Source organism: Lipotes vexillifer, unplaced genomic scaffold (assembly GCF_000442215.2).
Source record: "Lipotes vexillifer unplaced genomic scaffold, Lipotes_vexillifer_v1.1 scaffold948, whole genome shotgun sequence".
NCBI lineage: Eukaryota > Metazoa > Chordata > Mammalia > Artiodactyla > Lipotidae > Lipotes > Lipotes vexillifer.
Window position 1 is genome coordinate 1,497,807 of NW_006793764.1, and position 25,555 is coordinate 1,523,361.

General features: G+C 46.8%; 1 protein-coding gene across 1 annotated transcript in view; it reads right to left on the reverse strand.

Annotated features, from left to right (window-relative positions):
* DMRT1 (doublesex and mab-3 related transcription factor 1) overlaps positions 1 to 23,606 on the reverse strand; it is a 103,959-nt gene extending 80,353 nt beyond the window's left edge. The window contains exons 1-2 of the mRNA XM_007466759.1: positions 23,259 to 23,606; positions 19,793 to 19,976 (exon numbers count right to left, since the gene is read on the reverse strand). Coding sequence (XP_007466821.1) covers positions 19,793 to 19,976; positions 23,259 to 23,606 — 532 coding nt within the window. The remainder of the gene's footprint in view (positions 1 to 19,792; positions 19,977 to 23,258) is intronic.
* Between the last annotated feature and the right edge of the window lie 1,949 nt (positions 23,607 to 25,555).

The following is a 25,555-nucleotide window of genomic DNA, read 5'->3' on the forward strand; positions in this document are numbered from 1 at the left end:
GCCTCTTGCTACCCCTAAGCCAGGGACATTTTTTTCAGTAAAACAGGCATTCACCACTACACAATGCGGCCAGGCAGCAGAGCCTTGGGTTGAGAGCACCAACTCAGGCTCCCAGGTCAAATTCTTGATCAGATCTGGAATCCACAGCCCTGGGACCTTGGATCCGTTAATACTTGAGTCTCCGTTGCCCCAGAGTCTATATGTAACATGGGGTTAATACTGCTACTTACACCACAGAGGGCGAAAAAGGCTCTGACAGGGTCAGTGTTCGATAAATGTTAGCCGTTGTTGTTATCACAGTCACAACACAGTGAGAGCATTCTCTGCCATCAAGCAACAGAGCCACCAAATTATCTGCCCAGAAAAGGTATCCTTGCTCTCAATGCTCATCTTTGAGGGACCGCAGGAGGCCTGGGCTGCACCTGGCAGGGCTTCCTAAGTACAACTGAACTTGGAAAGGAGCGGAATTCTCCACTCCTGGCCTTCTCTGAGGTCAGACAGTAGCCTTGAATGCAGTCGGTGTGATATCACTCCCCAAAGTCATAATCAGGAAATGCGGGAACAATCTGTTTCTCCCACGAGGCAATCATGACAGGCTATTTTAAACGTCAAACACAAACCTGGCGCCTGGAAAGCAAACAACCCCTTCACTCGTGTACCTGCCTTGAGCCCCGGGCCACCTCTACTTGTGAGACAAAACCAGCAGGTGGACAAGAGCTGACCTTCCTTTCCGACCGCAAATCCCTGCCTCCTCGTGTATTCAATTCTGCTGTTGATAAGTGTAGCTACTACAGTGCTTCCCTTAAGTGAGACGGGGATTTTATTTATTTGGGGGGGCGGGGGGAGTGCTGCAGTTCCAGGGCTGAACTTTTAGCTCGCTGTAAAGTTAATGTGCTCTTTAGTGTTCATTCCAGGCAAGACTGTGGGGCTATGTATTTTCTGCCACCCCCAAAAGGCCATTATCTGTAATTGCCCATTACCATGCATAATTATTTCTCCTAGCTTGGTCTATGACCTCCAGGGCTGCACACTGTTACAGCTAACTGCTCCCTCTTACCAAATTTGTGAAGGAAGCTTTACTGACCTTTACTACCTTGCACGGTATATTCCAAAGCCGGCATGAGAACGGTTTACAGGCAAACTTATCTCGAATCGGGACTATTTTAGATCTCCAGATGTACCTTTCCCATCTCTATGGAGTTTTCCCTCCCCTCAAATAACAAGAAAATAAAGCACAATCAACTCTCCATTATGTGAGGGCTGATAACCCAAACTGGGAATTATCTGGAGCCCTTCATCCTCCCTTTTCTTGGATTTGGCTGTTTAACTATAGACTGCTAGTCTATAAAGTCTGTTTAAAGACTGCTAGTGGGAGAAGGTGGAGATAGGAGAGGGAAGAGAGAGAAACTTACGAAAATTTAAAACTTTTAAATTCAACATATATGCTCCCACTTTTAGTGTGTTTTGAATGGGAAGAGGGACTGTGTTCAAATCAGTTATTAAGATGAGATTTCGGGATTCCAGGTGCATTGGTAATACTAATTCTAGAACTGACATTTGGTGACATAGCCCAAAGTGTCCCCCTACATTTACCCCACTTTTCAACATTAGCAGGAAAAGAGGAGAGGGGCCGGGGATTGCTAGCTATACACGCAGATTGCCGAAATGCTTAGCCATCCGCTGGCATTTCTGTGTCTTCTCTGCTGCGCCACTCAGGTGTGAGGGTGGGAGATATGCCTCTAAGCTGTTATAATGTCCACACACAAAAAGCTGGGAATGAAACCAACCCACTTCTGTGTAGTCACTAACTACCACTGCACCCAAGACCGCCCACCAGAATCTCCTCGATGGGTGACACCCTTCACGTGTGCCATCTTGATTTCCCTTCTGCCTTCCTTCCTTTTGAGTAAATCTCCTCTGAAGTGAAAAGAAGTCGATTCTAAAAATAATCACTTGTCCAACCTTTCAATCATCATTTTTACCAAAGTCAGGTAGGGGAAACGACAGAGAATTAAACCTAGCAGTTTTCACCAAATCCGACAACAGGGAAGGCCTAGGAAGTAATGTTATCCCTTGTTTTGATACCTGGATAAGTTCAGGTGGTAAATCTAAGGATGTGTGTGCAACTGGCAGCAGAACCCCATCTGAGACCTCACACTTCACCACCAAGCTGTGTCATTAAGGGTAAAGGAAGCTGCTTAAATGTGGCCAATGAACAGCTTAAGTTAAAAGACATCGGTTCCTGGGCTTCCCTGGTGGCGCAGTGGTTGAGAGTCCGCCTGCCGATGCAGGGGACGCGGGTTTGCGCCCCGATCCGGGAAGATCCCACATGCCGCGTAGGCCCGTGAGCCATGGCCGCTGAGCCTGCGCATCCGGAGCCTGTGCTCCGCAACGGGAGAGGCCACAACAGTGAGAGGCCCGCGTACTGCAAAAAAAAAAAAAAAAAGACATCTGTTCCTACTGATGATTTCCTGGAGAAGAATATAAATGACTACTAACTATGCATATGCTGGCGTGGAGGTGAATCAAACACCAAGGTCAAGACAGTTCTCAGACTCCAACGACAGAGACCAGGACGGGAGATGACATTTCCATTGGGAGATGTCAGGCAGGGCAGGGACTGTGAGTTGTGATTTGGTCCAAAGGCACACCATACTGTCCCAAAGCCCCTAACTTGTGGCTCTTCTGACTCATCCCTGAAGCAGCTCGCTCCAACCCTGGGTCCTGGTTTAGCTCTGCAACTGTGGCCTCGTTGCCAGCTGCTGCCATGCTGTTCTCAAAGTGTGTACACAAGTCACTACATACCAGGTGAGGTGATCGCTTCCAAGCTTTGTTTTCTCTTCACAGCTAACTGCTCCACCAAACATGTCACTAACCACAGGGACAGGAAGGCATAGCAAAAAATGTCACACTTGCGATGATTCCTGCCTCCCAATGTAGGGCCAGAACCCGAATTCCCAGCCTCTGTGCAGTCAAGGCCTAGGCATGTGAAAAAAGTGCTGCCAATGAGGTCTCCCAAGTGAGACTCCAACTGCAACAATGCCCCTTCTTTTTGGCGGGGGCTAGAGCCAGAAACCTGTGGCTTTTTTTTTTTTAAAAAGATGGATGGATTGATTGATTATTTATTTATTTTGGCTGCGCCGGGTCTTAGTTGCAGCACACAGGATCTTCGTTGCGGCATATGGGATCTTTTAGTTGCAGCATGCGGACTTCTTCTTAGTTGTGGCACGCTTGTGGCATCTAGTTCCCTGACCAGGGATCGAACCCAGGCCCCCTGCACTGGGAGTGCAGAGTCTTACCCACTGGACCACCAGGGAAGTCCCAAGAAACCTGTGGCTTTTGACAGTGGCAGAAGCAACAGGTGCAAGGCCCTGAAGCCTCTGACAACTTGGGATACACACATGTACGTGTAGACACACATGCATATACATACATACACATACACACACACACACAGATACATCTGTATCTACATATCAATCAACACCCTAACCACAAAGAAAGTTGTGTCTTTTTTTTTTGCGGTACGCGGGCCTCTCATTGCTGTGGCGTCTCCCGCTGCAGAGCACAGGTTCCGGACACACAGGCTCAGCGGCCATGGCTCATGGGCCCAGCCGCTCTGTGGCATGTGGGATCCTCCCGGACCCGTGTCCCCCGCGTCGGCAGGCGGACTCTCAACCACTGAGCCACCAGGGAAGCCCAAAAGTTGTATCTTAACTGAAAGAAATGATTACCGAGAGCCAGTCTGGGCCTGTCAACCAAAATGTTATCATGGTGACTAAGAAACAGCATGACAGAAGCCATATGAGTGGCCAAGTTCTTACAACTACAATCACAGCTGCATCATGTGCATCTTTATTTTCCTCATCCAGTGGCCTGTGTCATGAAGATTTTGTCCATCGGGTCTCTGGAAATCTAACATGCTCTCAGAAACTCCATTTCACAGAAAGGTCACCAGTATTAAGAACTGTTTGGCAATTCTCCAAGTAAACACAGAACCTAGGAACATCTCTGCGTGGGTACAGCCTGTGGCACAGAGCGGGGACTACATAAACTCTAAAACACGGGGTCTCTATCTGTGACAAAGGAGCCGGCCAACTCTGTGGGAAACACTGGGTATCATCTGTGGCTGCATCAATCACCAGCCACACCCATGCTTCTCAAGGTTTCTTCCATCACAGAAACAATACTGGATTGACAAGTCAGAGAATAAAGATTTTTTTTTAAGTCAACAATAAAGCAAGAGTAATTATCTGAACACCACCAACAAAAAAGCATATACTCCCACGAACACACAAGTTTTAAGATGAAGTTGTCTGCCCCGACTCTGCACACCCAGAAAGGAAACAACAACATAGGCAGAGCCTGGAGACTCACCTGGGGGTTCTCTTCCATCTCCGGACTAGACCCAGCCCAGAAGTGGTAGTAAAGTTGACCTTCTGAGCAGAGACTACAGTGCTGTAACTAAAAGGATTTCAGAGCTGAAGAACTGAGCTTACTGAAAAGATAACTGCGGATGCTGTCACAGGAAGGACTCGCCAAAGAGTCAACCACGGAGCAGGCGACTGAGCTGTTCTTTCATACATGTTGAGCAGTCACAGCCATTTGTCCTAGGAGGCCAACTTGTGAGGGAAAGCTCTCAAAAACTCGACAAATTCATTCATTCATTCATTCAATATTAACTGGGTGCTCAGCTGTTTAATTCCAAGGTAGGAAGAGTCATTTTTTCATGACATTACCATGCCTTCAGGTTTAGCTGAGTCTGAAACCAGGAAGCCAACCAACGCCCCAGAATGTGTAGGACTTTATTTATTGCAAATCAAAATACAGACAGCCTGCAGACTTGCATTACTAGCTAAAATCAAACAAATATGTAGACACGGGGAAAAGACAATTAAACGGTGCAACTGGAAATATGACACCCTAAGAAAAACTAAGAAAATAATAAGCAACAGATTATTAAATTCTCAGGGACTGAAAACACCAGAATAGGGAGGAGAAACAAAGTCACTGCAGATTAAATATGGAGAGTTTTAAGCCAATTATAAAAGATCAAAGGGAACAAGAGAGGGGAGGAGTAGCCTTACAAGTAACCGAGATAGGAGACCTTGGGAGAAATATGACCAGGGTAAAATCATTACAGTTTACAGTAATCTAGGGATGACTCCAGAGAGAAATTCACTAGGGACCACTCCTGGGAGAACAGCATGGGCACAGAGAGCAAAAAGCTCTTTATTTTCAGAAGGCACAGAACTCCAGAGGGAAGGTGCTTGCTGCAGAGAACAAGGGCTAGGAGGGACGAGGTGAAGAGTGCAAACGAAAAATGCTAGTGGCTTGAGCCACATTTTGGATCCCATACTGTCCACCTCTGGCTAGGAACCTCGGTGTGGTCTCCATTCCATGGCACCGTGGGCAAAAGGGAGAGGCAACAGTTGTGGAATTAGTAGAAACTCACTTGACACTTTCTGTTTCACCCTCCAAACAAATCTGAGACTGCCCGCTTTGAATAAGGTCAACCTCCTGAAAAGTCCTGTTACCAGCTGTCCTAGATTTTAACCAAGAGGAGCAGAGCCCAGAAAAGAGCTGCGAATGCAAATGATGTTCACTGTTCGCCGTAATATCTCATGTATTCCGCAGTTTACACAGACTTTTCAGTGGCTACCGATAATAACTCTACAAGGCTGAGACCCAGAAAGAGGACCCGGCTGTGGCTTAGAAAGGTGCCCTGCACACAGGGGAACACGGTAGGAGCTGGAGTCCCGAGTAAACCCAGGTCTTCTCAGTCCAGGTCTGGTGTCTTCTTGCAAATGACAGGAAGAACCCAGACACCTAGCTCTTCACCTAGATTCTGAGTAGCTAATTCTGTGTATTTTGTTTTGTTCTTTAGTAATCATCAATACACTGGACGCTATAAAATATCAGAGTCAGAAAGCCAAGGGGAAGTGCACAACACTGCCAAGGAAACCCCGCTACAACTAGCATTTAAGATCAAGCGTAATGCCTAACTTACCAAATTTTCTTTCTTACGAGAGATTCAACAGATCAATACATAACTGTGAGGCTGGTTAAAGCCTACGGTATAACTGAAAATACAGAATGACAAATTGTAGTATATTAATAACATAGCACTTACTGATACTGAGAAAATATATCTCAAGGAAAGAAAAAAGAGAGGAACTCTGGACATCAACTATTTTACTTACCTCTGTAACTGGATACAAACTGCTCACCTAGCTTAGTAACCTGGCTACCTAGTGGGTCCCAACTTACTATCATGACCAGAGTAATGGAGCCCAATACAGGACATGAGCATGGGCTGTGAGTCACAGACTCGGGTTGGAATCCCAACTCCACCACTTAAAATACGTGTGATCTTAAGCATGTTATTAAACCTGCTTCCTTATAAGTGGAAAAATAGTTCCTATTTTACAGAGTTGTTGTAGAGATTAAATGAGAATATAAATAACAAAGCAGCCAAGGCAATACCTGGCATGAGGCAGACACTCAGTAAATGAGAGCTAGCAGTATTGCAATCATTACCTCCTCTGAAAACATAATGCCAAAGAATTGGGAATTAAACAAACTACACACACAGATGGCAAAGGATAAAGCACTGCCCGCTCTCTCCCTTCACACACAGGAATTAGAAAACATTATTCACAATCGTGCGTGGATCCTCAGTTTGAGAAACACCCCTTATTCCCGCCACACTAGCTCCTGGCAATGCAAACTAATGTGAGAATTACATTTCTTTGCTTAATCACACTTACTATATGCTCTGTTTCTTCAGTTCTACCCAATTCTCCCCTGCTCCTAGATGCAAGCTTTTGTTCCCTGTCAAACTCCTCTCCATTGCTGTAAATAATCTCTCTCCCTCTTTGTATATTACCTTTCAAATATTTATAGACTGTTATTCTCCTTCTCTCCAAGCCATACATCATTTTTGTTGCCCTTCCCCTAGATTCTCTCTAGTTTATCTACGTCTTTTAGAGAAAAACAAACCCCAGGTGCTTCATGATGAAAACAGCACACCCAAAGCTAACAGCCCTAAGCCAATAAGGCCCCTTATTCAAAAACCACCAGAAAATTCTTTGATGTGCTTCTTTCTCCTCTTCCCCTGTAACTCAATAATTCCATCTCTCAGATAAAAACGAGGCAGAGAGGGATGAGGGAGGTGACCACCAGCCTCTCCCAGTGGAGGCCAGGGCTCCACGAGGCAGCAGCTCCTGGGGTAGGATGCCATGGGACAGCCACTGACACGCTCCAACTCGCTAATGAGGAATTCTACACCATGCACATCGCTCCTGCTTGTTAATTCCTTCCCCATCCACTGCGTTCGATATGAAGGTATTAGAACCGTGTCCTTGTGACTCCCCTCCCCTCCCCCACCAGGTCTGGGCTGACGCGCCTGCTTCTTCCTCCAACACACAGGGCCCAAGGTCTCTAAATCGTGTGCCTTCTGTCCAAACTGTGAGAGGCAACAAGATACAGTGTGTTACCTGTTTTGCTGAAGGTAACTTCCTCATCTCGGAGTCCTGGGTATCTGTGTGGTTATCCAACACTCCCTACTCCCTTTAGAAAGGATAAGAGACGGCTAACACTAAAGACACATGTCAGTACAATTAATAAAACAAAAAGAAAAAGCAAGGCCAAGAAAAGAAGGGGAAAGCTTACTCGTACTCCGATGTGTGAGTGTTAAGATGCGTCTTGGAGATTCCTGGCTGCTGGAGTGTAGCCTGGGGTAGGGGAACTGTGATGGGTTATGTACTCCTTACCCAGAGACACAATTCTTATGTCAGGTAGCTTGATTTTTGAGGTGGAAAGAAACAAAAAAAAAACCTAGTTTATGGCTATAGGGTAGATCATATCCAGACTCATTCCTCTGTTCCTCATTTTAGTATCTGAAACTTGAGTGTGATGGCATGTTTCTGTACTTTGTCATGGTTTACAAAGAATTTTCACGTTAAAATCTTAGTTGAGGGCTTCCCTGGTGGCGCAGTGGTTGGGAGTCCGCCTGCCGATGCAGGGGATGCGGGTTCGTGCCTCGGTCCGGGAGGATCCCACGTGCCGCGGAGCGGCTGGGCCCGTGGGCCATGGCCGCTGGGGCTGTGCGTCCGGAGCCTGCGCTCTGCAGCGGGAGAGGCCACAACGGTGAGAGGCCGCGTACAGAAAAAAAAAAAAAAAAAAAAAAAAAAATCTTAGTTGAGGGCTTCCCTGGTGGTGCAGTGATTGAGAGTCCGCCTGCCGATGTAGGGGACACGGGTTCGTGCCCCGGTCCGGGAAGATCCCACATGCCGCGGAGCGGCTGGGCCCGTGAGCCATGGCCGCCGAGCCTGTGCGTCCGGAGCCTGTGCTCCGCAACGGGAGAGGCCACAACAGTGAGAGGCCCGCGTACCGAAAACAAAAAAAAAATCTTAGTTGAGCACCACACTGATTCTGAGAGATAAACTGAGCAGGCAATATTATTTTATCCATTTCACAAATGAGGAAACAGACACAGAAATTAAGTGAACTGCTCAAAATCGGAGAGGTGATGAGTAACAGGCAGGTCTTTGGACTCTAGATCTTAGGTTCTTTCAGTGACATGGAGCTTCCTCCCCAGGCATAAAGTTAACCAGATAAAAGCAAAACTGTTTCCAGGTGTCTTCGATCTTCAAGACCTTTGATCAAGCTTCTAATATCACATACCATTCTCTCAGGGGGAAATTTGGCACTAATAAGACTGGTTGATCTGTTAACTAATCTGGCACCAATCTGGAAATCGGTACTAACAACTAACCCTCACCCTGGCGGAAGCACAACCCTGAACGTGTTCAACATCAACCAAAGAAGCAGTAAAATCATTTTGAAAGAGTTGATGGGTAACGTGCATTCTATCGATAATTTCATGTAACACTGGTAAGAATAAGATTAGTCTCTAGTAACCAGAATATCTGAATGGAGAGTGTATCCCATTCTTCAGCTGGCTTATCATATACCAAACAGTAATACTGGAACCTCTAGACCACAGCACCAGACATGAGTGTGAAATGGTTCAATCATTGAGGCCATTAGCTTAACCTGAGCTCTGCCCACGGTTATACTGGAATGAGGACAGAGGTTGGAAGAGTGTGAAGAACACATCAGGTCCACTTGGCTCTGGTCTGCTGATGGGGGACCAGACAAGCCACAGGCTCCTCCGCCTGTCCACAGAGGACAGTGACCAGGGCCAGTCCTCGGGCTCCTGGCCTCTGCAGCCTGTCCCCAGCTAGTCTCAGCTAGTCTCCTGGCTTGAAATACCAAATAGTGGGGGGAACTGCAGCTCGTATCACAAAGGGCCAATCTCCACAGTAAATAAGGAACTTCAAGATAGGGGGAGGGGATTCAATAAAAAAAATGAGCAAAGGACGTACACAGATGGCTCACAGAAAAAACATAAATGGTCCTTTGAAAAGATTTCAGTCTCACTAACAAAGGAAAAGGGGATTATAAACTATATCAACCATATTTGTTTTCTATCGCTGTATGACAAATTGCCATAAATCTAGCGGCTTAAAACAATGCAAATTTATTATCTTACAGTTTTGTTGGCCCACCGTCTGACCCAGGTCTCTCCAGGCTAAAATCAAGGTGCTTAACTGGGCAGAGGGCTGTTCTAAGCTTCTAGAGAACTCCTGAAATCTTTGCCTCAGCGTCCCCTTCCTCCATCTTCGAAGCCAGCAACAGCGGTCAAGTCTTTCCAGCTTTGAAACTTCCCAGCATCTACTGTTGTGACATCTCTGGGGCAGCTGGGAAAGGTTCTCCACGTCCAAGGATTCAGGCCATTCAAATGGGCCCACGTGGAATCCAGGATCACCTCCCCACCTCCAGATCCCTGACTTCACCACATCTGCAAAGTCCCTTTTGCCATGAAGGTAACACCTTCACAGGCCCCAGGAGCCAGGGTGTAGCCCTCTCTGGCAGCCATTGTTCTGCTGACCGCACCCACGTACAGCGCTTTACCTTTCAGACTGGTAAAGCCCCCGTGGCAACCCCATAGCACTGGCAATGCCGTGGCAGCAGCTCTCTGGAGGAAGTGCCGTGAACACCATCTACCCAAATTACCTTAAGATAGACCTGTCCTACCAGTTCTTTCCATCTCTACTGTCACCACCCCAGTGCAAGCAGCACCCCTCTGCCTGGGCAACTGCATGGTCTTTGCTTTGCTCCCCCTTGAAACTACACTCCACACAGCAGCAGAGACATTTGAAGAGAGTAAATCAGATCACAGCATTCACTGCTTCACCACTGCAATGACCACCCGTCACACTCACCATAAAATTCCAACTCCTTCCCTGGCCTGCAAGGCAGCAAGTCGCAGCCCCCAGTGATGTCACCCTTGCTCACAGCACCGATCACACTGGTCTGCTTCCTGCTCTAAGCACTGTCTCACCTTGTTGCGCCTCCTGCCTGGAAGGCTCTTCCCCCAGACCTTGACTGCAATGGCTCACTGTCCCTTGGGACTAGATCGGATTTAATCTCCTTAGAGAGGCCCTCTTTCCCTAACCACCATGTCAACAGCCGCGACCCCTCCAGAACATGTATCTTATCACTCTGTCTCCACAGTGCTCATCACTTTCTGAAAGCATCTTACTCACTGGTGTACCTGATTATCCACTGTCTCCCCTGTTGGACATGTAAGATCCACGAGACAGATGTTTTAGACACTGCTGTATATCTCATGCCTGGAAAAGGGTCTGACCCAATGCAGTCACACAACGAATATTTGTTGAATAAACGAAAAATAAAATAGAAACACAGATGGAAGAAAGGGAAAAAGGGAGGGAGGGACTCTGGCCCAGACAGCAGACTCACCAGCAAAGATTAATTCAACTCAGTTCAGCAAACAGTTATTAGTGTTTGATGAATCCAATCTGCTTCCCTGAATTAATGTATATACTGCATTTCAGATAAACTCCCCAACCTCAGGATCAAAGTTAAAGGGTGATGTAAAAGTAGGGAGTAGTTTTATAAGTGCTGAGATCAATACGAAAGAGTCAGCTGTTAGTATACACTGGACTGAGCTGACATTGGGTGGCTGAAGCAATACCCGAGAACTCTCATTGCCAATAAACATCAGAAAATGTGCTATTACTAGAACACTGAATCAGTATCTTCTTCTGACTACAAACCAGCTGTTTACAGTCTACTTTAAGAGTTTCTTGTGCATTTTTTCTGAAACATGCTCAGTGGTACCGTACACTAAGACTGGGTTAGTGATTGTGAAGTCTACTAACAGACTTAAGAGACCAGAGGAAACTGGGTTTGCAATGTAATCTGGTTCAGCAACAGGGAGCAATATTTATGTGAATTTTCTTAGGGGAATTTTTTTATAAGTTGAAAAGTAAGACACCTTGAGGCTGAGACAGAAATTCAGACCTGCACTTACAGAGTTGCTTGTGACCAAGGCGAAAGGAACCCTGACAAGTCAAGAACCAGTGAGACAGCAGTCAGAGCCCCAGGGGGCCCAGAGGTACCCTCACTCCACTCCCTTGGCTTCATGGCACAACACAGAGCACTCCTAGGCTCAGAGTCCAGATCACCTGGCAGAGGTACAGAATTCACAGTATCCCACATCAGGTGGCAGCTGGCCTTACCCTGGGCCCCCTTCCCTACTAACCTCAGCCCTTTAAGCAACTGCAGAGTCCTCAGAGGCACAAATTAGACTAGCCTATAGAACAAAGAGAGAAGTCCGCAATGAAGCAAAAATTGCGGGCCTGGGGAAAGAAGTAAGAGGAAAAAAACAGATGTTGACGAGATAAAAGGAATCATCTCATGTGAGTCTACAGGTGATTCCGAAGGCCAAGAAAGGCGGGTTAGCAGAAGAGGCTGTCCTTAGCCAAAAGTTAATGAGAGGGAGAGAATGGGGAGTTATCACTCAGTGGGTTTAGTGTTTCAGTTTGGGAAGATGAAACAAGTCCCGGAGATGGATGGTGGTGATGGCTGCACAACACTGTGAAGGTACTTAATGCCACTGAGCTGTGCACTTAAAAACGGTTAAAATGGTCCATTTGATGTTAGGCATATTTTACCACGATAAATTATCTTTTAAAAATAAGGTAGCTAATAAAACAACAGATAGGACAGAAGGGCATCCACGAGATCCAAAGAGTAGTGGGTGGCTGAGGGGGTTGTCAATGGACAGGATCCCTGAACCAGCAGATAACCAGGAACCCAAGGGTCAAGGACTCCAGGGGGACACAGTGCAGCAGGCAGGAGAAACTGGTGACAGAGATGAGCCTTCTGACATTCCAAAAGTCTCCTACGGCAGCAAACACAAGGCTGTACAGCACTCAATGATACCTAGTGTCACCCACCACCTATAAAAGTTTTCCAATGCTATGAATAACCATGGCAGTAAATTCTGAGACAGTCTATGAACTACCCTCTTCCAACTGGCAGCGTGAAGCACAGCTGTCTATTCTCATCAGCTCGCGGGTGTTCTCTTCTACTTTCCACAGGAGTGACGGCGGTTTTCCATTTTCAGAAATCCAAAGATAAAAACTATTCTTGCCAAGTTTCTAGGGCAAGAGAATTCCTTCTCCCTTGTTCTGAGGAAATGCTTGTCACCCAAGGTCTAAAAAGTTGCTTAAGCTCTTGAGAAGCAAACCAATGTTTCTACGGGCCAAAAACACAACAAAGAAAATCTGTCACCAGTTCCCTCTATGGTTTAATTCCTCAAACACTATTCCTTTCATTACAAAGTATATGTGATAATGAGTGAAAAGAGGAAATTTTTAAAAGACTGAATATTAACATATTTCTAGTGATAATAAAATGCAAACCTGGTACATATGCTGTTATAAAACTAACTTGTTATTGTACAGCACAGGAAAACATAGCCATTATTTTGTAATGACTTTAAATGGAGGATAATCTATAAAAACAGGTTGTACACCTGAAATTAATAATATTGTAAGTCAAGGGCTTCCCTGGTGGCGCAGTGGTTAGGAAACTGCCTGCCAATGCAGGGGACACAGGTTCAAGCCCTGGTCCGGGAAGATCCCACATGCTGCGGAGCAACTGGGCCCATGAGCCACAACTACTGAGCCTGCGCTCTGGAGCCTGCGAGCCACAACTACTGAGCCTGCGTGCTGCAACTACTGAAGCCCGTGCACCTAGAGCCCGTGCTCTGCAACAAGAGAAGCCACTGCAATGAGAAGCCCGTGCACTGCAACGAAGAGTAGCCCCCGCTCGCCGCAGCTAGAGAAAGCCCGTGCACAGCAACGAAGACCCAAAGCAGCCACAAATAAATAGATAAATACATACATACACACACACATACATATACTGTAAGTCAACTATACTTCAATTAAAAAAAACTAATTTGTGACTTTAAACCCTGTATTTACTTTGGGTGGGTCTAGATGTTTTCCAAATTTCCTTTCTAGCCAAGGTAGACCAGTAGGCTACTTCCTATGTACTTTGTCGTTTTAACTTCTTTACAGAAATACTGCCTACAGAGAATTTCTATCAGGTCGGTTAACTGCTATATTTGACACATAAACAGAGACTTCCCTTGGAATAAATAAAATTGACTGAGACCCTATTTAAAACACTAGGCTATCAAAATGGTCAGTACTATTCATCTTAAGTGTTTCCTTTCATTTAAGCCTCCAACTCTTGCTTCGGTTTAAGGAGATTTGTTTTGTTAAACATCCTGGAAATTTCTTTGACTCTGAATGTAAAATTGGGGAATGCTTTTATCTGAAGGCCTTTTTAAACCTAATCTCCACATCCTCTATTCTACTTGAAATTGAGAGCTCTGTCTAAAATCAAATGGAGCTCATCTCATGTAAGTAGCCAGGATCCTCCAAATATCAACTCTCAGACTAACCTGGATAAAATGTTTTGGTGTTTCATTTGAAATGCTTCTTTCTGTACAACATGGAAAACTGCAAAGATAAAAATTGAAATATTTCAAATTTAAATAACTCCACAGAAGATTCTAGGGCAGCAAAACTACTCTGTATGCTACTATAATGATGGACACACATCATCATTAATTTCTCTAAACTCACAGAATGTACAACGCCAACAGTGAACCCTAATGTAAACTATGGACTCTGGGTGATTACGCTGCGTCCATGTGGGTCATCAATTGTAACAAATGTACCTCTGGCAGGGGATGCTGATAATGGGGGAGGTGTGCATATGTAAGGGCAGGGGTGTATGGGAAATCTCCGTACCTTCCTCTCAATTTTGCTGTAAATCTGTAACTTCTCCAGTGAATAAAGTTTATTTATTTATTTATTTAGTGGCATGCCGGCCTCTCACTGTTGTGGCCTCTCCCGTTGCAGAGCACAGGCTCTGGACGCGCTGGCTCAGCGGCCATGGCTCACGGGCCCAGCCGCCCCGCGGCATGCGGGATCCTCCCGGACCGGGGCACGAACCCGTGTCCCCTGCATCGGCAGGCAGACTCTCAACCACTGCGCCACCAGGGAAGCCCTAAAGTTTATTTTTAAGAAACTTAAGTCAACATCTTCAATTGTTAGCTCCTCAGTCACATTTCTTACTGGTAAAAACTGCATGGGGACATTACTCCATTTTCAAATTACCACACTGCATGTTTGTAAAGCACTTAAGCCCTTCGAAGGCACATAACCAGGACGGCGTGTGTGCCCTACCAGCATGAGCTCTCTCTCTGTGCTGAGGTGGAATTACTGCTAAAGAAGAGAAGTGAAGGAGGGGGTCCCGCCATTATCAGATGCAGACCTGGCTGACCCTTCCAACCGGGGAAAGGTGAGTGAAAGCAGGCCGTGGGCGCTGGGGGGGAGGCCTGAGGTGGCAGGAGGCGGCCTGATGTGGAGGAGTGCGAACGTGCGTGTGTGTGGAAGCCCAGGGTGCTCCAGAAGGGAGGCCCCAGGAGATAACATTCAGGTCCGTCCTTACAAAGGACACGTATGCAGAACCGAATTCTCTACAATGCAGCCCTTCATCTGACAGCCCTGCACAGAAAATGAGAGGCAGAGAACTATGCGGACCTCGGCGTGAGCTCTGGATAAAATGGCATTCTACTCGCTGCATAGGAGGCTGAAGGGAAAGCAGAATATAAAATAAAACGAGGAGCCCACATTTCAAAGAGGAGGAATGCCTATGAGATTTTTTAAGTCAGTTGATAACTTTCAAAATAAAAAATATTATCTAGGAAGCTAAAATTTAAAAAGTAAAACCACAGAAATAATGCTGAAGTTGCTATTAATTCACCGTCATTTATAAGCGGAAGTGCTCACCCTTTTTTCGAGGTGACCCAAAATGGCTGGGAAGAAACCATTTGCTAATCGATAGAGCACCTGTTAGCATATCTGATCCTGCCAGTGTAAGAGACAGCAATGAGTAGGGCATTTCTTCAAAAGGTTGTTCCTTCACAGTAACACCCGCGATCATAGATGAAAATAACAACAAAAATATTTTATACCCATGGTGGGAGGAATCGTCAGGCAGTGTTTTGACCCAGCCAGCCAATCTTTGGCTAAGGATCGTAGAGACTTTCTTCTAAGGTGTTATCCTACTCAGAGGGATCAGCTCTCCAAGAGATCAAACAACAGCTTGGTAAACCCAGTTTCCTTCACAGAGGCCTTAGAACTCAGCCAGTAATCTCAGCAATAATTCTCGGGCATTTCTCACTCTCACTTTTGGCACTTTCAGCAGCCAAAAGGAGATAACGAAGAAGCCTCAAGGACATAAACATCTGCTGGATTTCACTAAACCACTCAACATCAGGTATGTGAAAGAGAAGGTGAGCAACCCGCCCCCGTGGAAGCCAGGTTGGTGGGCTGCTCTACCCCATGACAACTGCTACAACTTTCACCTCTCACGAGGTAACTGCAAATCCAAGCCTTCCACGTCGATATAATGGAATACTAGGCCATTAAAAAATTCCAGTTTTAAATGAAAAAAATAAAAACTACACACGGGTGGGAACAATACACTCCCATTATGTTAAATATATAAATTATACATACACATACACACGTATGAAAACGATAAACAGACACACAAGCTTGCACGTGCAGCTTATAATCAATCCTGGGATAACAAAAAGAAGACCCTACAGGTTGAGATTGGAATATATTCGTTGAATATATATGTTTTGTACTCTGTAAATGTTTACCGTTTACCTGCATAAAGTTAAATGTTATTTTAAAGAAATCCTTATCTCTGGAAATTTAATACAAGCTACATATTTGTTAGCAGCACACTATGCAGGAAGTTGGGCCCACTGTGCTGCATAGAACATGAGGAACACTCTTTAGTCAATCTGTCTTGTCACGGCTTCTCTCTCTCTCCTCCTCTCTTCCCCCCTCCCTCCCTCCCCTTCACTGCCCTTTCTGTCTTTCTCCCTCTTAACATTACACAGTTTAATTCTACTGGCATTTCTGTTTTTCTCGTGTTCAAGTCCCAGCCCATTCCGGAAGTTAATGATCCCAACTCAAGAGCTTTGGTGGAAGTCCTGAGTAATGATGATGGATGAGGCTCCTGCCCCACCAAGATGAGCTGGCCCATCTTTCTTGGGCAGGCATAGCCTCCCCGCCCATATGTGAGCACAGGAGCGACACATACTGCTGGCTTCCACACTCCGCTCCCTTGAAGTGCTGGTTCAAGACTCCAAAATGACTCCAAGGTCTATCAGCTCCAGAAGCAAAGAAGGGAATCTGGTCACATCCTCCTTGACCCTGAACTTTCTATCATGCTTCCCTGCTGCTTCTATTTGTAACTTTCCCTATCACCACTCTGAAATGCCCTGCGAGAACTTCTTTGTCATTCTGAACTCCATCTAGCCTGAAATCCTTCTCTAAGGCTTCACTATCTTGGGGTATGCTACCAAACTCTGACACCCCTTCCACTGAGGTGCAATGCGGGACACCAGGCTACACCAAGTTCACCTGTGGTTCCCTACCAAATGCCCAGCATTGACATTTATCCATCACGGGCCTGTCCCTGTATTTCTCCCCATGAAGACCAGTGGCTGCAACCTTCCATGCCAGCCAAGAATGGCGCTGCCCCTAACAGTGCTCCTATTTGCCCATCAGCCCTAAATCCCTTCTGAGGATTAAACCGTAACCTCTAATTGTAACTTTCCATTTTCCAAGGAAGCACGGCAACTATTCCCATGGCCTCACTTCACAGGCAGGTGAAGAAATTCATGGGCTTTGGGACCAGACAGACCTAGGCTGAATCCCAGCTTAATTCACCTTTATTCTGGGGCAGTTTCCTTACCACTGGCTTCCTTATCTGTAAATAGGAATAATAATTCCTACTTTATAAGATGTGTGTGAACATCAAATGAGTTACTCCCCTCTTTACTCCTCTGGAACGTCCCCTATCAGTCCCTCCAGCTGAATCCACCAGGTCTGCCCTGACCTGGTAGTATTTGGTAATTAACCTTACACACAGCTTACAATCCCGAAGCGCAGGAATCATATTTCTGACAGATATACTCCTTCCTTCCTAAGAAAAGGGAAGTTTAGAAACTGCTGTAAATATATATTATGAGCAACTGAGCTAAAAAAAAAAAAAAAAGAAAATAATACCATTCCCTTTGTTAGCTACAGAATCTGTAGCCCCGGTAACACACACAGGGACAGATACACAGACAAACCGACCTGCAGCAGAGATTACAAGTCTATCTCTCACCTGCCTCCTTTGGTGCCCGCTAACCTTCTTCTTTATAATGGTCAAGGCTCCTAGAATCTTCAAAAGCCTCAAAGACCTCATCCCTCATCTTTGAGAAGAGGAAACAATAGGACCAGAGAGCTAAAGTGACTTGTCTAAAGTTGCACAGCTAGTTAAATGACAGCTAGGCAGCTGACAACTTTACCCTGATGGTTAACCGCAGCAAACTGAGTAACTCATGAAAAGCTTACTTAAGAGGAACCGCACTGCAAGGCTCCATTTCATGGAGGCTTAGAAGGCTCAAAAGATTCGGTGAACCTCGGCACATGTGTTTAATATGAAATAGATGCCTGCATCTGCCAACAGGATGTCACAGATCTTTGTCTGGTGGATTTCTTAGAGCCCCTGCATTCTAGACCAGTGCCATTAAATAGAACTTTGTGAGAAATGGAAATGCACACTTGCCAATATGGCAGGCCTCAGCTATATATGTGCCTGTTGAGCACCTGAAATGTGGTTAGTGCAACTGAGGAATTAAATGTTTAAATTTTTTAATTTTATGTTTTATTGTGGTTAAAATACACGCAACATGAAATTTACCATCTTAACCATCTTTAAGTGCACAGCTCAGTGGCATTAACTACATTCATAATGTTGTGCAACCATCACCACCATCCATCTCCATAGCTCTTTCCTTCTTGTAAAACTGAAACCCTATACTCATTAAGCAATAACTCTCTATTCCCCCCTGCCCCCAGCCCCTGACAACCACCATTCTACCTTCTGTCTCTCTGATTTTGACTACTCTAAGTATGAGTGGAATCATACAGTATTTGTGTTTCTGCGACTGGCCTGTTTCACTTAGCATAATGTCCTCAAGGTTCATCCACATTGTAGCATGTGCCAAAATTTCCCTCCTTTTCAAGGCTAAGTAATTTTTTTACCACATTTTGCTTACCATTCATCTGTCAGTGGACACTTGAGTTGCTTCCACATTTTAGCTATTGTGAATAATGCTGCTATGAACATGGATATACAAATATCTCTTTAAGACGCTGTTTTCAGTTCTTTTGGGTATGTACTCAGAAGTGGAATGGCTGGATCACGTGATAATTCTATTTTCAATTTTTGAGAAACCACCATACTGTTTTCCACAGCAGCTGCACCATTTTACATTCCTACCAACTGTGCACAAAAGTTCAAATTTCTCTACAACCCCACCAATATTGTTATTTTCTGTTTTTTTGATAGTAGTCACCCTCATGGGTGTGGGGTGATATCTCATTATAGTTTTGATTTGCACTTCTCTAATGACTAATGATATCAAGCATCTTTCCTTGGGCTTTTGACCATTTGCATATCTTCTTTCGATGAATATTTTAATTTTATTTCACTGTAATCAACTTAAGTAGCAAAATGTAGCTAAGGGTTTCCATACTGGACAGTGCAGCTCTAGAATACCATAATTCTTGAGGTAATTTGGAGACCCAGTGCAGTAAGCATAGTGAGCTTTGAAGACAGATGGACCAATTCAGATACTTTCTAGCTCTTCAGATGTAGCCAGTCACTTAAAATTTTTATACCTCGATTTTCCCATGGTATAAAATAGGATTAATACTTCCTTCTTCTAAGAATGAAATGAAATGAATCAGCATACATGCAGCCCTTGGTATAATCTTAGTACCTGGGAGAGAAATGAAGCCAATGGACACGCCTTGCCTCAATTCCAGTATCCACTGATAGCTGACACATAGGATTTGGCTTTTTTAGACACTCTCCCCAAACGGACTTCAGTCCTTTCCAGAGAAATGGACTTTCATTCTAGGAAACAAGGATCTTTAGCTCCCACCGAGAGGACCCACAAATGGAAGGGGCTGACTGAAATGAAATCTGGACTCTCACCTCTCTGGGATTCTGGGATTCTGAATCTGCCCAGATTCAGCCTTGACAAATAACCAACAGAAAAGTGAAGCCGTCAAACTTCTGGTTTTAGAATTCAGGCCCACCTCCTTCGTGAGGCCGTCAAAAACAGACCTTCAGAAGGGAGGATCTTTTAAGAAACCTCTAAGCTCTGAATGTGCTCTGGGGCTCAGGACCTTCCCGAGACTCTGTTTCTGTGGCCACGCCTTTCATCCCTCCATCCCAGCCACAGGCTCACCTGCAGCTGACGCGGTCGGGGTGCTGGCCGGCGGAGGCTGCGAGGGGCTGCTGCCCTCAGTCATCAGGCATGGGGTGCTGCTGTCGTTCTCCCTCTTGATGAGCAGCTCGGCCGCGCTGGGCAGCGGGATGGGGTGGCTGATGCCCAATTCCTCCTCCTGGGCCTGCTGCCGTCTCAGGGCCACCTGGAAGCACAGGACAGTGGGTCACCCCCCAGCACCCCAGAGTCACTCGGTACAGCTTTGCCAAAGCCACGGAAGCCCCACCCACCCCAGGGTGAGGCCTGAGAATCCCTCCTTGCTTTTTAAAGCTACCCAGGTAACTCTGAGATGCAGCCAAAGCTGAGAAATGGTTTCCAGCCAGAGTCCCTGGCCCACAGTAAAAGCACTCCTAAAATGTCCCTTAAACAAGTGAGTATATAGAGCAGCGGGAAAGGCTGGATGAGAAGCTGCGGAGTCAGCAGAGGCATTCAACGTGAGGAGAAGCCAGCACCGAGAGACTACGAAGGAAGGAGAACGGGGTCACTCACTCTTTCCTTCCACAGTTGTGTCAAAGGCTGCTGTACCGGGAACAGCGACCAGCAAGATACAGCAAGGTTAGATTAGATCCCAAGGTACTCACTATTTAAAAGGAGAAGCAGGAAACAGGCAAACATGCAACTGCAACTCAAGACAAAACATGGTAAACACCACAGGACAGGCATACACGGATCCTCCAGAATAAACTGGGGCAGAAATGGCTTTAAGTGTAAGTATAAGCTGCAGGTGGTACTGGAACAGGGCCCTGAAGAATAGGATGAGTGGGGCTTGACGCGCAAGGCTGAAGGGGCAGAACGACCCGGAATAAGGGAGCAGGGTAGGCGGGAAAGGCAGGGGCTGCTTGCAGAGCCCTGTTCTCTGTGGGGGAGGGAGCACATACAGAAGTAATGGGGAAAAGGGGGCTGGAATACGGCGCTGAAGTCTCAGGGGAGAGAGGCTGGAGGTGGCACGAGAGAAAGGGAGAGGACACGTGCCGCACTCCAGGCAGGAGGGAAGGAGATTCAAGTGGGGGCTGGAAAGGACGCAGCGCACGTAAGACACTCCTCATCGTCCCTCTTCTTTTAAATAACATTGTTTAAGGTTGAAAAAAGAGGTGTCAAGAAAATAAATTGTATTGTGGCTTTACTACAAATAACAAAAACGGAGACTTTCTGCTGAAACTGACCATCGGTAATAATGAAATGAGAAAGGGAAGCATCTGTACCTCAGAGGCCCAAATACAAGCCAAAGGTTGAAATCAAAAGGGTAAACCAGAAACACAACTACAATTTACACACTGTCTTAGGAATACCGTAGTCCAAATTTAGAAAAATGATTAATTTGGAAGTAATTTTACTCATAACAAGAGGAGTCTTCAACTTTAAAAATATCCTTGAATAATCAATTAAGATTAAATAATTAAGCTTAATTCTTGAATTTTCTCTTATTAACCAAGAAGTTTAGGAAGAGAATATTAAAGATTTGACCACGAATTTTTTAAAGGAATACCCATGAACTTGTGAAGTGTGTCAATGCAAACTTAGACCCTGGTTTACACGAATCCCATGCATGCACAAAACATACAGGGTATTACATAGTCCATAAACTTAAAACACTTTTACAAAGACCTCTCAAGCGTTCTTAGGAAATGTTATTTAAATGGGGAAGGTGGGGCAATTGATTTAAAATGCAATTGTTTTAGAGTCAGATCTAAGATCAATTTCAAACTATTTTAGAATGACCAAAAATGCCTGTTACATGAATGTTAAAGGATTTCATTCAGCACAGCACAAGCCTTCTGGTGTGGAAAACAGTGAAGTTTCATACTATAAAAGTAATCTTGAGTTGCTTTTGTTTTTAACGAAGCAAACATCCTCCTTCCAAGTTACTACGCCTATTAATACAGCTTATTCAAAATTAATGGCCCTACTTGGATATATATTTTTATGACATTTTGAGGACAATTCCCCTCCCAAGCATACTCTCCGTATTAAATATTAAAGCCAACAGCTAAATGTTCAGAAAACTTTTCTACCTACAAATACAATTTAAAGGTCCATAAGGTTTTTTTTTTTTTCAGTAAACTCATTGTGATGCATTTTAATGCTACACTCAGTGTATTCTTTTCATCCATTACAGATTAAAAGTCTATAAAGAAACTCAGTAAAACAACCTATATTTCCATGAGTGCACTCACAATCTGTGAAGCCAAAATATATCTAGTTTAAAACATTTCAAAATTGGATGTACATAAAAAGTATAATCTCTAAGCACTTGTGCACTCCTGTTCAAGGATCTTACCTAAATCACTTTCAGTGGGGGCTATTTACCCATTCCTAACCAAAAGTAGCACATAGTAAGCATTTCTTTGGTACCTTTTCATTTTAAATAACCTGTTTTAAAAGGATGAAACAACTTTTAGCGAGAAAGAATGTATATTATTCTCTTCTAAAAATCATTTTAGGTTACCAACGACGTTAACTATTTCCGTGAAGGTGCTAAATTACTGCCCAGCTTAGGATGCTTTAAAAAACTAACACACTCCATGAACGGTAGACAAAACCTCAAACTCTTGCATCTACTCCTCTGCGTAGATTTTAAAAAATTCTTAGGTGTGTTTTAAAACACACTCAAAGTAATTTGTACTTTAATAACTTCGGTGGAGACAGCAAATTTTAAAAGGCTAATGAAATTTCCGTAGTGCTCAAAATGGCTGAGACACTCAACCTGGATCCACCCGGGCGAATACGAAAAGTGCGCCAAGAGCACAACGAAGACCACGCCACCCTGGCGTCCGTTACAGCGCCTTTTCCAGAAAAACAAAGTCTCTCGACGCGTTTTGCGGATAAGCAGCAGCCAGCCGGGTCTCCGCTTCGCCCTAACCAGTAGCCAGAGCGGGCACCCTCCCTAATATAAGCGCACCTCCCTGCTCGAGGCGGAGTCAGGGATCCCACTGAACCACGAGGGGGCAAACCCCCCAACTCTGCTCAGAGAGCGAGGTCAGAGATCCCGGGGGCCCCCGAAGGCGCAAACCGCGAAACTCTCTGCCAGAAGCGAGGTCGAAGATCCCGGGGAGCCTTCCCGAGCAGTGCAAACCCCGCAACTCTCAGCTCTGAAAGGGAAATCAGACATCCTTGGGATCCTCGGGACCGCCGAGACCCACGAGGGGGCGAACCCCACAACTCCTATTGGAGGGAGGGGGGTCAAGGATCCGGAGCCGCCGGTGCAGAGTAAACCCCGCTCCTCCCTGCTCCATCGGAGAGGAGTCCCGGCCCTCCGAGAGCGGCGTCCGCGCGTGGCTGGGAACCCGGGCCCCGAGCGCGCTGCGGCTGTCGGGACGCACCGCCGCCTTCTTCCCGAACCCGCGCCCCGCATGGCGCCCGCCTGGTCCGAGGGGCTTTACCCAAAAAGTTAAGGGCTGAACCCCGGTTCCGGGGCGCCCGCACTCACCTGCGCGGCCATCACGCGCTGTCTCTCTGCGATCAGGTTGCATTTCTTGCACTGGCAGTCCCGCCACATGCAGAAGCGTTTGTGGCCCTTGAGCGCCGACGCGTAGCCGTGGTTCCTGCACCGCGCGCACTTGGGCAGCCGCGGGGACTTCTTGCTCGCGGCGGCGTCCATGCCCGACGCCCCCGAGCCTGAGCCACCGCTGCCCCCGGCGCCCGCGCCGCCCGTGGTCCCGAGCAGCGCCCCGGCCGCTTTGCCGAAGCCCCCGGCCTGGCCCTGCGGTGGTGACCCAGGGGCGTGCGGGGCCTCCGACGGTGGCGAAGCCTTGCTGTATGCGTCGTCGTTGGGCATGGTGCCCCAAGGAGATGCGCAGGGACTCTCCGGTGGCTGCAAGGGGAGCACCCAGCCGACGGCAAGGCTCCCGAGAAGGAGGCGCAGGAGGCGTACGCGCTGCAGCCGGAGGTGCAGCTGGAATGGCGAGGTCGAGACTCGCAACGCCCAGAGTGGTGGGGGGTTGTGCCCGTTTTTTTTTTTTTTTTCCTTTTTGCGCGCGCGCGGCGCAGAACTTTTGGATACTTTTCAGAACGTTCCCGGGATTGCCTGCGCGGGAGAAGGCGCGAGGAAGCGCAGCCACGCCCACCGCCCCTCAATTCTAGGCACCGAGCTCCCGCTGCTTGCAAGCTTGCACGGGCTGCCAACACCGAGGTCATTGCTGCAGAGCCACTGCAAACGCACACCCGGAGCTGAGGTGCTCGGGGATTGTGTGATCCCTGTACGCTCAGCGTGCCCAGGCCGGGCTGCCCTAGCACGCTGCAAGGAGGAAGCTGGGCTTCCCAGCTCAAGACGGTTGCTGTGCATCGTAGTCGTGAAGGCTGCTTGGAGGAGGGGCAGACCACCCTGTGGGATCCTCCAGCTCCCTTCCCCCCAGTGACGCCATTTTCCAAGCTCGATAGGGCAGACTTTGAAAGAAGCCAGCCAGAAAGTGGTTTCTTTCTCATTTAAGAGAATTAAGTATGAGGTGGAAGGCCTGAGAAAAGTCTCTGCGCTTATAACAGCAAATAAGCTCCTCAGTGTGCGGGGGTTAAGTGCGCCCCACATTGGGCCTTTCTGTTCTCCAGTTACCTCTTCCTGCACCTGTGCTCGTTTGCTCACAAGATTTCCACCCGCTGGCTCCAGATAACTTTCAAATCTGGAGTTCCAGTCCTTCTTGCTTCTTACTTCAGGGGCATGCAGCTTCTTGCCTTTGAGGCAACTTCGCTTAGGACCTGCAGGCACTGGAAACTCGGTCTTCTATAAACCTCTCTTGGGGTGGGGGTGGGGTGGGATGTAGACATTTATCAGAATTCATTCCATACTTAAGATCTGTGCTTTTGTGTGTGTGTGTGTGTGTGTGTGGTACGCGGGCCTCTCATTGTTGTGGCCTCTCCCGTTGCGGAGCACAGGCTCCGGACGCACAGGCTCAGCGGCCACGGCTCACGGGCCCAGCCGCTCCGCGGCATGTGGGGGGCTTCCCGGACCGGGGCACAAACCCGTGTCCCCTGCATCGGCAGGCGGACTCTCAACCACTGCGCCACCAGGGAAGCCCAAGATCTGTGCATTTTAATTATTCCTCCAAAAACCCAAATCCTCTTACAGCCTTCCCTGCACCTCCACCCCCAACCATGTTTGTCTTCTGTCTTTGCACTTGCACGGCCAATCCAGCCCTAAGGCCTGCTGATCATTTCTTCCTACACACCCAAGTGTGCCTCTAAAGCCAACCCTTCTCACATCTGCAGTAGCGTCCAGCTGGTCTCACTGATTCCTAGTCTTCCAGTATATTCCATATTCCATGCACACAGCAGCTGGCCCCCTGCAGTGGCTTGGTATTGTTTTCCATGTGAAAAACAAAAGTTAAAGACCTGAGGGTGCATCTTAAAAGGACTTTGAATGATCTCCCTCTGCATTTCTCAGCCTCATATAGTTACTTACTAGCTTGGAGGAGCTCTTTGTTGACCTTTTACATACCTCTTTGCTCGGTGCCACGTCCCTAACCTTGCAATGGCCACTGTCCAGCCGAGGGGGCTGCCCTCACATCTCTCCCTCACTCTCCTTGCTTTTCCCCAGTGTACTCTGGTTCCAAATTCTTGGCCCCAACCCTAGGGGTTCGGTCCCCAAAGGATCCTGGCCACCCCACTTGGCTTCTCAACAGAATGGTTGCCCGCTGACCCTCTCTTTCAGCAGATTAGCATTTTCAGCACTGAAAATCTTCTAACCTGCCTTTCCCATTCTTATTCTGAGGCCCCTCTCACAGGCTCTTTCCC